Genomic DNA, 14,014 nt, shown 5'->3' with positions numbered 1-14,014 from the left:
ACTACTCCATATTTCCCTTTCCTACCTTTTCCCTTTCTCCTACTTCCACACTTCTCAGCAACAGTTCCCTGTTCCTCAACTTCCCTCGGTTGTTCTACCTGCAGTCTTTTAAACAACCCTATTTTACTATGAAGAAAGTGCATCTCCATGGCTAAATCGTGAGCGTGCTGGCCTTTGGTCACAGGGGTCCCGGGTTCGATTCCTGGCAGGGTCGGGAATTTTAACCATCATTGGTTAATTTTGCTGGCATGGGGGCTCGGTGTATGTTTTGCCTTCATCACCATTTCATCCTCATCACGTGCAGGTCGCCTACGGGCGTCAAATCAAAAGTCCTGCACCTGGCGAGCCGAACATATCCTCGGACACTCCTGGCACTAAAAGCCATACGCCATTCCTGTGAAGAAAATATTTTAAGACAATAACAGTGCTATTAAAAAACAGTGAACTGAGCCATTTTAGAACTTAACTGAAAACGGCCAAAACTAGTACTAAATTGAAATATAAGTACATATTTTTGTACATATAATGTTTTGATTAGGGGGTAACAGCCCATCCTTATGTCTTGTGAATTGTAGACTCATCAATACAGAGAAATAAAATCATTAGCATATGTTTTATGGAAGATGAAACAGGAATGTCCCGTCTCTACTGAGCCCCAAATATTCTAGTACTCCATCACCAGCAATACAAAAGGAAGCTAGCCACGAATGGGATAGCTGGAGTATGACAGCAGTAGTGCTGGCTGCTGTTGAGTTGAAGTGTCAAGTGTGTGGTAGGTGTCCTACCAGAGTCAGAGTATTTTCGGGTTTGAGTGTTGTTGGAGTACTGTGTGAGTACTGCCGTGGACTGTAGACTGACATGGAGTCGCTGTGTGTGTGGAACAGTAGGTGTAAGCAGAGTTGGAACAGTGTTAATTGTAGTCATTGTGAGGAGTATTGTAGTGCTGCTTAGCACTGTTGAGTTGTTACTGCCGTTCTCAGGAGCCTGAGTTTGATTCCCGGTACCATTTACGAATGGCAGGAAGGCTGATATGTGGTAAAAATGGTATATACAACTCCCCTCCACCGGGGGCATGTCCAAAAAGAGCTGCACCACCTTGGGATGAGAAAAAGAGTTTACTTTAGTTAAATATTCATGGTTGTTGCTATGAATACAGCAGGCGAGATCATTCACAAAGTGATCGTTTAATCTCTCGTAACTCGGGCCAATATAGGTATTTTTTTGGAGAGAAACAAGTTTAAAATGCAATTAAAACAATACAATCATAACAATTGTTTCAGTCATCAATGTACCGAACAAATAATAATAATAATAATAATAATAATAATAATAATATTGATTTTACGTCCCCATTTACTTTTAACGATTTTCAGAGATGGAAAAAAAAATACTATGCATTAATAAAAAATGGAGACAATGAACATACGAAATGAAACATTATGATAATAAAACACATTACCGCCACACCTGTTGATATCCATTAATGCCGTAAACTTTCCTGTTATTTATTTTTATTCCTTCCGTTGTGGAATTTCTGGCACTACCTGGGCACTTGATAGCATACCTAACCTAAACAATGCAGTCTCTCTCACCTCATTTACAGCTGTTTAGGTAAATTCTGATGTGATAAATGTAGAGGACAAGCATGAAATATACTTAAAAATAAGGGCCTGTCTTTCAACAGCCGCAGTTATCCAAAGAATGCTTCCAGTCACTATGTATTACATTCGGAAGTACAAATCGGAGCATACACTAGTTATCAGCTGGTGGTTTGGCACACTTTCTACAGCACGGCTTTATTCGGAAGGAGTGGCTTCTGCTACACATACACCAACTGGAAATATCAGAGACCATCTCCATAAACCATTAGGGAACAGATTCTCCCTGTCTGGACTCTGTAGTCGGGAACTAAACTACTTTTTAAAGTTTCAGAAAGACAGGACCTCGAATGCTCTCGATTGCAGTGCATGGCTGACGAGATGGCAGTGAAGATGACGTCATCTGGAATGACGACACGTCGGTAGCAGGGAAGTTAGCGGCCTAGGATGATAATTCAAATGAAAGCAGTAATCATGTTTACAGTCTGGTAGGCCTGCTGCTGAACTGAGAGACACAAATAACTGGCCATTAAGTTCTTTTGTATCATATTGCTAATATGATAATACAATACCCTTATCCCTTTTCTCTACTGGGTCGAGTATGAAGTGAAGTGAAACGAATCTTCTTAGCAAGTTTTTACGACTGTACGCCCTTTCTGACGTCAACTTCATCAGAGGAATTAATGAGATGAAACTAATGACTTGATATGAGTAACTAAAACTGACTATATTTACTTTATATGTAGGTCTAAAAGTCATGTTCATCATTTGTTTTTTGTTTTTACATTTAGAAATACTGCCTTCCAACAAAAATAGCCAGTATAACTCAGATACGTTCATATGTTTGTTAAAGAATAGTGTAGAATGTTTACATGTACAATTTTTAGCTCTTTATATCCTAGAAGTTGTGTTCATTGCACAAAATTTGAGTTAATTGCATATTGGACCCCCCACCACCAGCTTAGTGTTTTTTTGGCTGCAAAAGTGGAGAAAAAAAGGGGGTCTAATATGCGAGTAAATGTGGTACATTTTCCTATAATAAATTTGCCATTACTATCTTAGCACCACGGTAACAATTTTACATTGTTCATTATTTGTTGCAATTTACTGCAGATGAATACAGATGAATCCTGTTATAGACGGATACATTATCTGCAATTTCGCATATACGCGACTTTGGTTTCAAGTCTTTTGCTGCCGTCTGTTAACAGTATATGGAAGCTGTAAAGCCTTAAGGCAGGTACACACATGCGTGCCAAACTCTTTAACGTACACTACATTATGCGCCAAGGTTAAACACGGCAGGTGCATATTTACGTGAACCTTCTGTCGTGTTTGTTGAGACGTGAATCGTCAGTCCCGCTCAGTAGAGCTGTGAACTTGCACTTGACAGGTTTCATATTTAAAACGCCGGGTAAAAGGAAATAAAGTGTGCCTGTCGAAGGAAAGAAGTGTGTACCAAAGTCGTATTCGTTAGAAACAAAGTTAGAAGTTTTAGATTGCTATGAGAATTCGGTATGCGCGACAATTCCGCGGAACGTAACTATCGCCTATAACAAGGTCTACCTGCACCTTACAATTTAATCCATTCCAGAAATTGGAATTTCATAAATTTTCATTCGTGAAATCATACTCTGGAAAATGGGCAGGAACAGAAAAATTCATTCCTATGACTAACAAAAGCTGTTTTATGTCTGCTACAAAGGCTGAAAAAAAAAATTGCAAAAATTAAGCTAAAGATAAGATATGAAGTCATGAACACAGATCTGGACCTTAATATAACTAATGAAATCTTCAACCATCTTGCTATTCCAATGATAATGTAACAATCAGTTGATTTCTTTTGCAATTTGCTGTATGTTGGACCGACACAGATAGGTCTTACAGCGATGATGGGATAGGAAAGGGCTAGGAATGGGAAGGTAGCGACCGTGGCCTCAATCAGGTATAACACCAACATTTGCTTGGTGTTACAATGGGAAACCGCAGAAAACCATCTTCAGGGCTGTCGGCAGTGGGGTTCGACCACAATCAGTTTATGACTATTACACACATAAAAGGAAAGAACCAAAAATTTTGATCAACAGTTGCTTTTATTCAGAGCAAGAAAACTGAAGATTCAGCATTTTATAAATAGACAATACTGATAACTAAAATCTCAAGATTTGAAACAACATATATAATAACTATACAATAAGAAAACGTATTTACCTACAATCATTCTTTCAGTGTCAACAGAATAAAGAAAATTAATTCTTTATTTTCTATTATAACAAAATCAAACTTGAAACATAAGACAGTTTTAACTGCTGTACTGTAGAAAGGGGATACTTGCAACAGTTTAACAAAATTATGCTTTGTAACTCAGCAAAATGGTACAATTACACATCTCAAGACTGCACATTTCCACTAACATGCAGTTGTGAGGAAATAAAATCCTTTTAAAAGAAATCTTTAACTCTTGAAACTGCATAGAAATATAATCAGTCAACAACTAGCAACACACTAATGCCGTTCTACAAAAATAAAGGATGTGGGGATTATCAAGCCATAAAACTCATGAGACATACCCTCAAGTCATGGGAAAGAATTGTCAATTAAAGGATACCACTCTTAGTTACTGAGAACCCATGAGGTTTTGTCCATGGCAAGGCCTATGGGTAAAGAGTTGGTCCCCAAACACATAACTGATGATGCATGAGAATGCACACCACTGAACAATTCTATAAGTAGTCCAAATGTGAAAGTTATGTTACAAGCATGAAAATTACATTATTTTAAAAATGCCTGAAACATATCATAACATAAAAGTTTTGTATACTGATCGTATGTTCCAACGCAAATAAGTACAATGTTTTCAGCAAAAGTTTTCTGTAGTTGTGCTAAGTAATTTGGAAGAAGTTGAATCTGTACAGGTCCCAAAACACATGTGATGTCCATAAAAGGTTCAATTCAAAAATACTGATCTTTTAATGGTTGAAAATGTATAATCACATTTTTGATATTCATTAAGGCTGCCTCTAAAAATACCACTGAAAATAAGCCACCTGAATGAAAATGAAAATCCACAGCCTGTTTCCAATCATTCAACCAAGTTGGGAATGGAATGAATGAAGCCCCCATTTAGCGGCGAGGATAGGAATTGTGTCAGCTGCCGAAGCCTGTCGCACTCCCCTGGCGCAATGATTAATGACTGACTGATGAAATGAAATGATACTGGAGAGTGTTGCTGGAATGAAAGATGACAGGAAAAACCGGAGTACCCGGAGAAAAACCTATCCCGCCTTCGCTTTGTCCAGCTCAAATCTCACATGGAGTGACTGGGATTTGAACCATGGAACCCAGCGGTGAGAGGCTGGTGCGCTGCCGCCTGAGCCACGGATGTTCTACTGAAAATAAGCCACCTATCTGACTCATTTATATTACTAACTCAACACATGCAGTGTTGCTTTCACCCACTTCAAATGTTATGCCTTGATTTGGAATAACAAATGTTTTGTTATGTGCTGTAAATAACAAAGAATTCCTTTTAACTGCAAAACAGCTTTGTATTCTTTATTAAACTGTTATACTGTTGCAGTAAACCATAAACAGTCTCTGAAAAGAGATTCTAACATAACTTACATCAATGTGAGAAGTTAGTCTTTTGGGAAACAACTCACAGTGGGCAAATTAAATCTTTCCATGTAGATTTAAAGTATATTAAAAATATATATACTTGACATTGTTCTGCTGCTCACTTTTACACTTATCATTCCACCATTTGTACTTCACAGCCTGTAACAATTTTCTTTTGTTTTAATTCAAAGTTCATATCTTCTTCACAAGCACATAAATCGACACATTATTCTTTGTTCTCTGTCTCAGGAGCATCACCATTACTCAGCTGTTGCCTCCACATAGCCGAATAAATTCCTCCCAATTCCAGAAGATTACTGTGACTGAAAAGAGATAAAATAAAAAATTGATATGGTGTATAAAAATAAAAAGAGTCATCCATAACAGCTGATGTACCCAAACACACAAGGAAAAGAAAAACTATGCAATATGTAGATCTTCATACAGAATGCATTCAAGGATTGGCCAACTAGGCTGCAGCCTCCTGCACTACAAAATGTAAATGAAAATAAAAATGAAAAAAATTGAAACTATTCACAAGTTAAATATGTTGAAAGTTAACATCATTTACTATCAATAATAATCTTTAATACATGAATTCTTTAGTTGATGCTTTTCTGGTTCTTATCCTAACAGAAGAGAATAAGAAATGCAGGGAAAGTCTTTTTAAATAAAAATATCGACTGTGAGCAAGCAATACATCGTATCCCAGAATGCTCTTCCTATCCGTTATTTTCCTTAAGACTGGTCACACCTCTCAACTACACATGGATATGCAGTCCATCAGAACATCAAACTTATCGTACCGTACCGTACTACAGGAATGTATATTTTCATGAAGTATTTACGCATTCCCACAGAATAATGCATTTAGATTAATTTTCCACAATGAACATTGTTCTGATGGACTGCATATCCATGTGTGGCAGGGAGGTGTGACCAGTCTTAAGGTGGATAATTGATTGGAAGAGCACTGTGGGATACGAGGTCTTGCTTGAGCCCCGTAGTTATATAAAAGGCTCAAAATGAAAGATTTTTAATGTGTTTTTTTTTTTTGCTAGTTGCTTTACGTCGCACCGACACAGATAGGTCTTATCGTGATGATGGGATAGGGAAGGGCTAGGAGTGGGAAGGAAGTGGCCATGGCATTAATTCAGTGGGGTTCGAACCCACTATCTCCTGGATGCAAGCTCACATCTGCATGCCCCGAACTGCATGGCAAACTCGCCCAGTGATTTTTAATGCATAATCTTAAGAATCATGCAATGTTTATCGCCAAGTTTCAATCAACACTACATTTAGTAAATTATATGGGTAGCAAGAAGGGAATTGGAAAAAGAAGTTAAGGGAAAGAGACCAGCTGGAAGACCGAGAAGGTGGATGGATCAGATTTGGAAGGACATTAGAGAAGCTGGATTGGATGTGGCAGAAGTAATGGAGCAGGAAAAGTGGGAGGACAGAAAGGAGTGGAGGAGGCTTGTTAACCACACCCGGGCGACTGGAGTGGGACATTGATGATGATGATATTTTCCTCATTGTCCTAACAATGACATATTGTTTTTTAATATTATTATATACCTACAGAAGTACACAGACAAACCAAATCAAACCTAAACTGTGGACAAAATGTTCAAAGTTAATTAAAGTATTCATGAACTATTCAGAAAATTCATGTCTTAGTTTCATTATTTTTATCAAAGAAGGAAAGCCATGAGAAAATGTTTACATAATAAAATAGGTATGTGCGGGTGTGTGTGAGAGAGAGAGAGAGAGAGAGAGAGAGTGTGTGCGCGCGCGCGCGCGCGCGCGCGCGCGCATGCGTGCATGTGTGAAATACCTGAAATTTTGCAGATTTGGTCTTATACATGATCAATAAGATCTTTATAAACACTAGCCCAGGGCCTCATAAAGTACGGTATTGTTAAAAGCAGTACGACATTGATTGGTAAATGTGGGGAAGATATGGAAGCTAATGGGAATGGGAAGCGTTTGTTGGACTTCTGTGCTAGTATGGGTTTAGCTGTTACGAATACATTCTTCAAGCATAAGGCTATTCACCGCTACACATGGGAGGCTAGGGGTACCAGATCCATAATAGACTATATCTTAACAGACTTTGAATTCAGGAAATCTGTTAGGAATGTACGAGTTTTCCGCGGATTTTTCGATGATACAGACCACTATCTGATCTGCAGTGAACAAAGTATCTCTAGGCCTAGGGTAGAGAAAGTGAAATCTGTCTGCAAACAAATAAGGGTAGAATATCTCGAAGACGAGGAAATTAGACAGAAGTACATGGATATGATTAGTGAGAAGTTTCAAACAGTAGACAGTAAGCAGGTTCAGGATATAGAAAGTGAATGGGTGGCATACAGGGATGCTGTAGTAGAAACAGCAAGGGAATGCCTAGGAACAACTGTGTGTAAATATGGGAAAAGGCGAACATCTTGGTGGAATGATGAAGTGAGAGCAGCTTGTAAACGTGAAAAGAAGGCTTATCAGAAATGGCTCCAAACAAGGGCCCAGGCAGACGGGGATTTGTACGTAGATGAAAGAAACAGAGCAAAACAAACAGTTGTTGAATCCAAAAAGAAGTCATGGGAAGATTTTGGTAATAACCTGGAAAGGCTAGGTCAAGCAGCAGGGAAACCTTTCTGGACAGTAATAAAAAATCTTAGGAAGGGAGGGGAAAAAGGAAATGAACAGTGTTTTGAGTAATTCAGGTGAACTCATACTAGATACCAGGGAATCACTGGAGAGGTGGAGGGAATATTTTGAACATCTTGTCAATGTAAAAGGAAATCATCCTGGTGGTGTTGCAAACAGCCAAGCTCATTGGGAGGAGGAAAATGATGGTGAAATTATGCTTGAGGAAGTGGAAAGGATGGTAAATAAACTCCATTGTCATAAGGCAGCAGGAATAGATGAAATTAGACCCGAAATGGTGAAATATAGTGGGAAGGTACGGATGAAATGGCTTCATAGAATAGTAAAATTAGCATGGAGTGTTGGTAGGGTACCTTCAGATTGGACAAAAGCAGTAATTGCACCTCTCTATAAGCAAGGGAACAGAAAGGATTGCAACAACTATTGAGGTATCTCATTGATTAGTATACCAGGCAAAGTATTCACTGGCATCTTGGAAGGGAGGGTGCGATCAGTCGTAGAGAGGAAGTTGGTTGAAACCCAGTGTGGTTTCAGACCACAGAGAGGCTGTCAGGATCAGATTTTCAGTATGTGCCAGGTAATTGAAAAATGCTACGAGAGGAATAGGCAGTTGTGTTTATGTTTTATAGATCTAGAGAAAGCACATTACAGGGTACCGAGGGAAAAGATGTTCGCCATACTGGGGGACTATGGAATTAAAATTAGATTATTAAAAGCAATCAAAGGCATTTATGTTGACAATTGGGCTTCAGTGAGAATTGATGGTAGAATGAGTTCTTGGTTCAGGGTACTTACAGGGGTTAGACAAGGCTGCAATCTTTCACCTCTGCTGTTCGTAGTTTACATGGATCATCTGCTGAAAGGTATAAAATGGCAGGGAGGGATTCAGTTAGGTGGAAATGTAGTAAGCAGTCTGGCCTATGCTGACGACTTGGTCTTAATGGCAGACTGTGCCGAAAGCCTGCAGTCTAATATCTTGGAACTTGAAAATAGGTGCAATGAGTATGGTATGAAAATTACCCTCTTGAAGACTAAATTGTTGTCAGTAGGTAAGAAATTCAACAGAATTGAATGTCAGATTGGTGATATAAAGCTAGAACAGGTCGATAATTTCAAGTATTTAGGTTGTTTGTTCTCCCAGGATGGTAATATGGTAAGTGAGATTGAATCATGACGTAGTAAAGCTAATGCAGTGAGTTCGCAGTTGCGATCAACAGTATTCTGTAAGAAGGAAATGAGCTCCCAGACGAAACTATCTTTACATCGGTCTGTTTTCAGACCAACTTTGCCTTATGGGAGCGAAAACTGGGTGGACTCAGGATATCTTATTCATAAGTTAGAAGTAACAGACATGAAAGTAGCAAGAATGATTGCTGGTACAAACAGGTGGGAACAATGGCAGGAGTGTACTCGGAAAGAGGAGATAAAGGCTAATTTAGGAATGAACTTGATGGATGAATCTGTAAGCATAAACCGGCTTCGGTGGTGGGGTCATGTGAGGCGAATGGAGGAGGATAGGTTACCTAGGAGAATAATGGACTCTGTTGTGGAGGGTAAGAGAAGTAGAGGGAGACCAAGACGACGATGGTTAGACTCTGTTTCTAACGATTTAAAGATAAGAGGTATAGAACTAAATGCGGCCACAACACTAGTTGCAAATCGAGGATTGTGGCGGTGTTTAGTAAATTCACAGAGGCTTGCAGATTGAACGCTGAAAGGCATAGCAGTCTATAATGATAATGTATGTATGTATGTATGTATGTATGTATGTATGTAGTACATCATTCAATTGCCGTGAGCATAACTGCAAAAATTGATAGCCAGATGTATAGTTCCATATGTCCTAAAGATTGCTCGGGAAATTGTAATAATAATAATAATAATAATAATAATAATAATAATAATAATAATAATAATAATAATAATGTTATCTGTTTTAGGTCCCACTAACTACTTTTACTGTTTTCGGAGATGCCGAGGTGCCGGGATTTAGTCCTGCAGGAGTTCTTTTATGCGCCAGTAAATCTACCGACACGAGGCTGACGTATTTGAGCACCTTCAAATACCACCAAACTGAGCCAGGATTGAACCTGCCAAGTTGGGGTCAGAAGGCCAGCGCCTCAACTGTCTGAGCCACTAAGCCCGGCAGTATTGTAAAATATAACGGCAGTAGTGATGTCATGGACCTTCACAAGTGAAGACCCATAACCAGTGTTGCCAACTTATATTTTCAAGATCCGCTAAATGCTACTAAAAATCCGCTAAAATTCCGCCAAGAAGTCCGATCTCAAATAATAATAATAATAATAATAATAATAATAATAATAATAATAATAATAATAATAATAATAATAATAATAATAATAACAACAACAACAATAATAAACATTTAAAAAAAGTAAATGTCTGCACTCACCTGATCTGTGAGTTTCACTGGGCGAGCTAAAACTTGTAGGCGTTTCAGTGCCGGGAGCAAACTAGGTGAATCCCCTATCTCAAGGGCCACACATAGTACAGGCCAGTTCATTAAACGGTCTTCCTTCATAGCATAAATATAAATGCTACTCTCTCACAGTCCCATTATCTGTCATCATTTGTCATTCCCCATGCATTACAAATTTATGATACCATGATCTCATAACATCAAATCCAAATAACATGTTTTCCCCATGTGACTGCTAGCTCCTGACAAGAAATACGGAATAGCTCGGAGGCAGACTGGAGTACAAACTTTTAAAAAACGTAAAATGGATAAAACACTAAATTCCGCTATAATAAATCTAGAATTCCGCCAAAAAATCCGCTGTCCGCTAAATGATATATTTCTCCGGCGACAGCCTTCTAATTCTGCCAAATTTAGCGGAAAACCCGCTAAGTTGGCAACACTGCCCATAACTATCTCTTCTATCATCTGGAGGATTATAGTAAGAACTCTAGAGAGTATCATCAGAAATTATGTGTCATTAAATCAAAACCAGAAAGGTTTCTTAATGACACTAGGAACCTTCATAAACATCAATAGGTCCATGCTGAGGTGCTTTAACATCTGGTTGTGGATGTTATCTAGTCCAGGAGTTATGTCCTTGCAAATTGCCAAGGCACCCCTGAGTTCTCACTCCGTAAAGGGCATGTTATAATGCCCTGAATCTATTAATTTAACCATTGTGGTTTACTTTCGTTTTCGCCCATATTGACTTCAATCTATTCACTAGTGAATGATACTCTGAAGTGTGAGTAGCAAAACATAGATGACTGCTTTCTGCCTCCAGCTTCAGAGTAAGGAAATTAGGATGGTAATTCTCAGAACCAGACACACCCGCAGGGTGACTTAGTAGATGATTCGCAACCATGTGTGGATCAGTGACAATACTGCCTGTAATGGAAATTCCTGGTACAAAGGGTTGTCCTTTTATTTCTGAAATGCGCCAGAGTTTAGACCACACTTGAGGTGTGTGTTTTTGCTGTAATGGACAACACATACCTTTCCCACAATGCTTTCTTATTTTGTTGAATAAGAACTCGCACCTTAGCATGGAGTTTCTTAAATGTTACCAAGATGGCAACAGTATGCTGCCTTTGATAGAATTCATGAGCATGACATCGCTTTTTTATGATTGCTGCAATTTTTTCTTTCCCCCAAGGAATGAGTTTTCATCGAAGAGTCCCAGAAAAAGATGGAAAGGGCTCCTCCACCGGTAGCAAGAACTTGTGTGATATAATTGATGTCTTTGTCTACGCTACAGTTATTTTAGTTGTTAAAGACAGCTAGTGATATGAACATTGGCCAATCACCACATTTTAGAATCCAACAAGGAGGAAACTCTATGGATTTCTGTTTGAACACAGTATAAACAATGGGGATATGGTCACTGTCACAGAGGTTGTCATGTACATCGCACCAAAGCAGGGGAACAAGTGCATGGCTGCAAAGACTAACCTCAATGCGGCAAAAGGTTCCGTGCGCTACGCTGAAGTGCACTAGTTCCCCTGTATTCAAAATGCATAGAACCAGCTCTCCTGTAAATTTGTCCACATCCCCTCCTCTGCGGCAAGGCATTTCGGAGTCCCATAATGGGTGATGGGCGTTAAAATCACCTAATGTGAAGAAAGGAGGCGGGAGCTGATCTATACGGTCACTTGTTACAAACTGTAGTCATGATAGGCAACGAAACACGAACCACTACTGACTCCAGCTCCGCTCTTAGTGGAATCTCTTCACTGTAGGCATCAGAAAGATACCAGCACCACAGGAAGACCAGTTGGCATAACCCCGTTCTTTCGAGTAAAGTCAAAAATTACAGTAGAACCTCGATAATTCAAAATCGGTTAATTCAAAATCCCACCTAATTCAAAGACCGGAAATGTGAGATACAGTTTTGCATGTTATTTAAATTGTTTAATTCGAAATTTGCATAATTTGTCATTCGAAGTACAATGTCAACCCCATTACCGAAATTCAGACTTTTAATTCAAAACTGCCTTTACATTTTAAAACAATAGTATGTTACAGAGTAATTTCAACTCGAAATTTATCTGCATCATAATAGAACGCGTGTTCCGGAGCGTGGAGAGGTACCGTAGCTTTCCGCATTTACACTCACTTCGGTGGGTCTACAGTGCGCTTCATGATTACTAAGTTGAATGAAATCTGATTTCTTTTGTATTCAACCTTTTAAGGAACGCCATAATATCAGGCAACAGGCAGTGTGCGGGAAAACAGAATCCGCGAACACTGGTGATGCCGACAGTTGACGAAAAAACGTGGCTCATATAATCAATACGTACGCACCGAACAATATTGTCATTGCCGATGAAACTGCATTGCTTTATTTTAATGCAAGCCCAAACGGTCTTATGGTTTTAAAGGAGAAAGTGCCAGTCGGAGAATCGTACAAGAGTGGGGGATGGGGGTCATTGTAGTGCGTTGCAATGCACATGGAAGCGAGAAACTTTATCCCCTCGTCATAGGAAACTTCGATAAGCCACGATGTTTTAAGGGTATCGAGCGCTTTCCATGCCAGTACAAAGCATCTAAAAATGCAAACAGTACAGAAATCCAAAAAATAATGCATTTGCGCAGGGGAACCAGCATAATTTGTCCTAGTCTTTGAATTGTGTGATATTTTCTTTCGTTGCGTGAGGTTACGTCTGTCAGTGATATATCCAAGTGCATTATTTGAACAACGTAAATGCACCTTGTTGGATACATGTCGGAAATTTTTTTTTCCCCATGGCATTTGAAAGGTTTAAACCGTGAATTGAGGTGATTGCATGAATTAAAGAGTCTTAGAATACTTTGTGATGCGGCAAGTGTTTACATTTCTGAAGTATGAGAGAAGTGCCATGGCGAGAAATCGTACAAGGATAGTCATAGGAAAGTTCGATTTTAAGGGCATTGGGTACTTTCTGTGTAAATACAAGGCATCGAAAAATGCATACAGTATAGTAATCCAATGAATAAAGCACTTGCACATGCAAGCCAGCATAGATTTCTCCACGTCTTTGATCGTGCTTTTTTTTTTCCTTTCTTTCGTTGCGTGAGGTTATGTTTGCCAGTGAGATATCCAAGTGCATTAGTTGAATACTATAAATGCACCTTCTTGGATACATTTTGGAAATAGTTCTTTTTTCATGGCATTTGAAAGGTATAAACTGTGAATCAAGGTTAACTGCATGCAGTAACGGGCCTTAGAATATTTTGTAATGCAGCAAGGGTTGGTTCTTCTGAATTGCAAATTGGCAGTTAATTTGAAATCACGTAATTGAAGTCCGATTTTTTAGTCCCAACGACTTTGAATTAACGAGGTTTTACTGTAATTAAAATCGTGTGATGATCTGGTCTGAGATCAGTTTCTTGAATACAGACTGTACTTGCCAGAAACTGATTGGTTAGCTGGCGCAGCTCAGTAAGATGCCTGTCATAACCATTGCAATTCCACTGTAACAGTGCCACAGTGTAGACTTTTGCTGTTTTATTTTAGGTCATAGGCAGCAAGGTGCTTTCTAAACTAAACACTAATTTCTACATTTCTCTATCGAAGGATGGACATGAACCCTCAACATTCATCACCTTGTCACTGGATGAGGTTTCGGAGAGGTTAAAGGTCCTGGAGCGCTTCGTCCATGCTTTT

The 14,014-nt window shown here is 39.0% G+C and overlaps 1 protein-coding gene across 1 annotated transcript in view; it reads right to left on the bottom strand.

Moving 5' to 3' along the window:
• Nucleotides 1–3,672: 3,672 nt before the first annotated feature.
• Nucleotides 3,673–14,014, bottom strand: part of Hmt-1 (ABC transporter ATP-binding protein/permease Hmt-1) — a 239,560-nt gene continuing 229,218 nt past the window's right edge. Inside the window, exon 14 of the mRNA XM_067140389.2 lies at nt 3,673–5,539. Coding sequence (XP_066996490.2) covers nt 5,443–5,539 — 97 coding nt within the window. The 3' untranslated portion in view covers nt 3,673–5,442. The remainder of the gene's footprint in view (nt 5,540–14,014) is intronic.

This window comes from Anabrus simplex, chromosome 2, assembly GCF_040414725.1.
Source record: "Anabrus simplex isolate iqAnaSimp1 chromosome 2, ASM4041472v1, whole genome shotgun sequence".
NCBI lineage: Eukaryota > Metazoa > Arthropoda > Insecta > Orthoptera > Tettigoniidae > Anabrus > Anabrus simplex.
Note: the sequence above shows the minus strand (reverse complement) of the source record. Positions and strands in the feature narration are given on the sequence as shown.